Source organism: Cyprinodon variegatus, unplaced genomic scaffold (genome assembly GCF_000732505.1).
Source record: "Cyprinodon variegatus isolate N-32 unplaced genomic scaffold, C_variegatus-1.0 Scaffold1662, whole genome shotgun sequence".
Taxonomy (NCBI): Eukaryota; Metazoa; Chordata; class Actinopteri; order Cyprinodontiformes; family Cyprinodontidae; genus Cyprinodon; species Cyprinodon variegatus.
Window position 1 is genome coordinate 37466 of NW_015152115.1, and position 908 is coordinate 38373.

The window sequence follows — 908 nt, forward strand, 5'->3', positions numbered from 1 at the left end:
ACAATCTAACATCTGTCCACAGTGCACAGGCAATCAACTTGATAATTATTTTCACGCGTTATGGTTATGCACGCCGGTTCAGAGGTTCTGGGTACAGGTATGTAAGGATCTATCACTGTGCCTGGGTTGTAAAATCTCACTTTCCCCTTCAGTTTGCTTACTGGGTGACTTTGAGGGAAGCTCTCTGGAAAAAAAATCAGTTTGCATGGTCTTCACTGCATTATGTATCGCAAAGAAAACTATCCTCATGAATTGGAAAAGTAAGGATAACCTCAACATCAATCAGTACAGAGATCTGTTGTTGGATCATATTAATCTTGAGACAGCATCTGCATCCCCATCAGACCAATCTCTCTGGGCTCCCTTGATCGGCTCCATTACTTAGTGTAGTGGGGGGCTGTGGGATGTGTTCTATGGGGCGCGGGGGCTGGTTCGGGGGTCCTTGGGTCCTGGGGGGCTCAGGGGGGCGCTCGGAGTGGGGTGCCTGGCGGGTCTAGCCCTCGGGTCTGTTGTCCCCATCAGGGCGGGGTCTGGGGCGCCTCGGGGGGGTCCTACGGCGACTGTGTGCGGTGCTCTTGGGGGGTTCCGTGGTGGCGGACGTGGGCTACTGGCCTAGTAGCTGTGCTGCTGCTGGGTGGGGCTGGGAGCCAGGCATCAGTTCTTTTGTGCTGCCGGCCGGGGTGCTTCTGTTCTGCGGGGCGTTGGGGCATGCCTTGTATTTCAGTGCCTGGTTTCGGTGGTTGGCCGTGGTGCCTGGCATGGTTGCATTGTCCGGGGGAGTGCGGGGGTTGATCACGCCTGCGGCCGGGGTTCATGTGTGTCTGTTGTGGGCTGGTTGCGGGCTTCAGGGGGGGCCCCTTTGGGATGCCTCCCGGGTCGGGGGTGTTGTTTCGTTTTGATGAGGCGGG

At 56.7% G+C, this 908-nt stretch overlaps 1 protein-coding gene across 1 annotated transcript in view; it reads right to left on the reverse strand.

The window, feature by feature from the left end:
* Positions 1 to 604: 604 nt before the first annotated feature.
* The window catches only part of LOC107104238 (proline-rich protein 2-like), a 2409-nt gene continuing 2105 nt past the window's right edge, over positions 605 to 908 (reverse strand). Inside the window, exon 4 of the mRNA XM_015404197.1 lies at positions 605 to 798. Coding sequence (XP_015259683.1) covers positions 605 to 798 — 194 coding nt within the window. The remainder of the gene's footprint in view (positions 799 to 908) is intronic.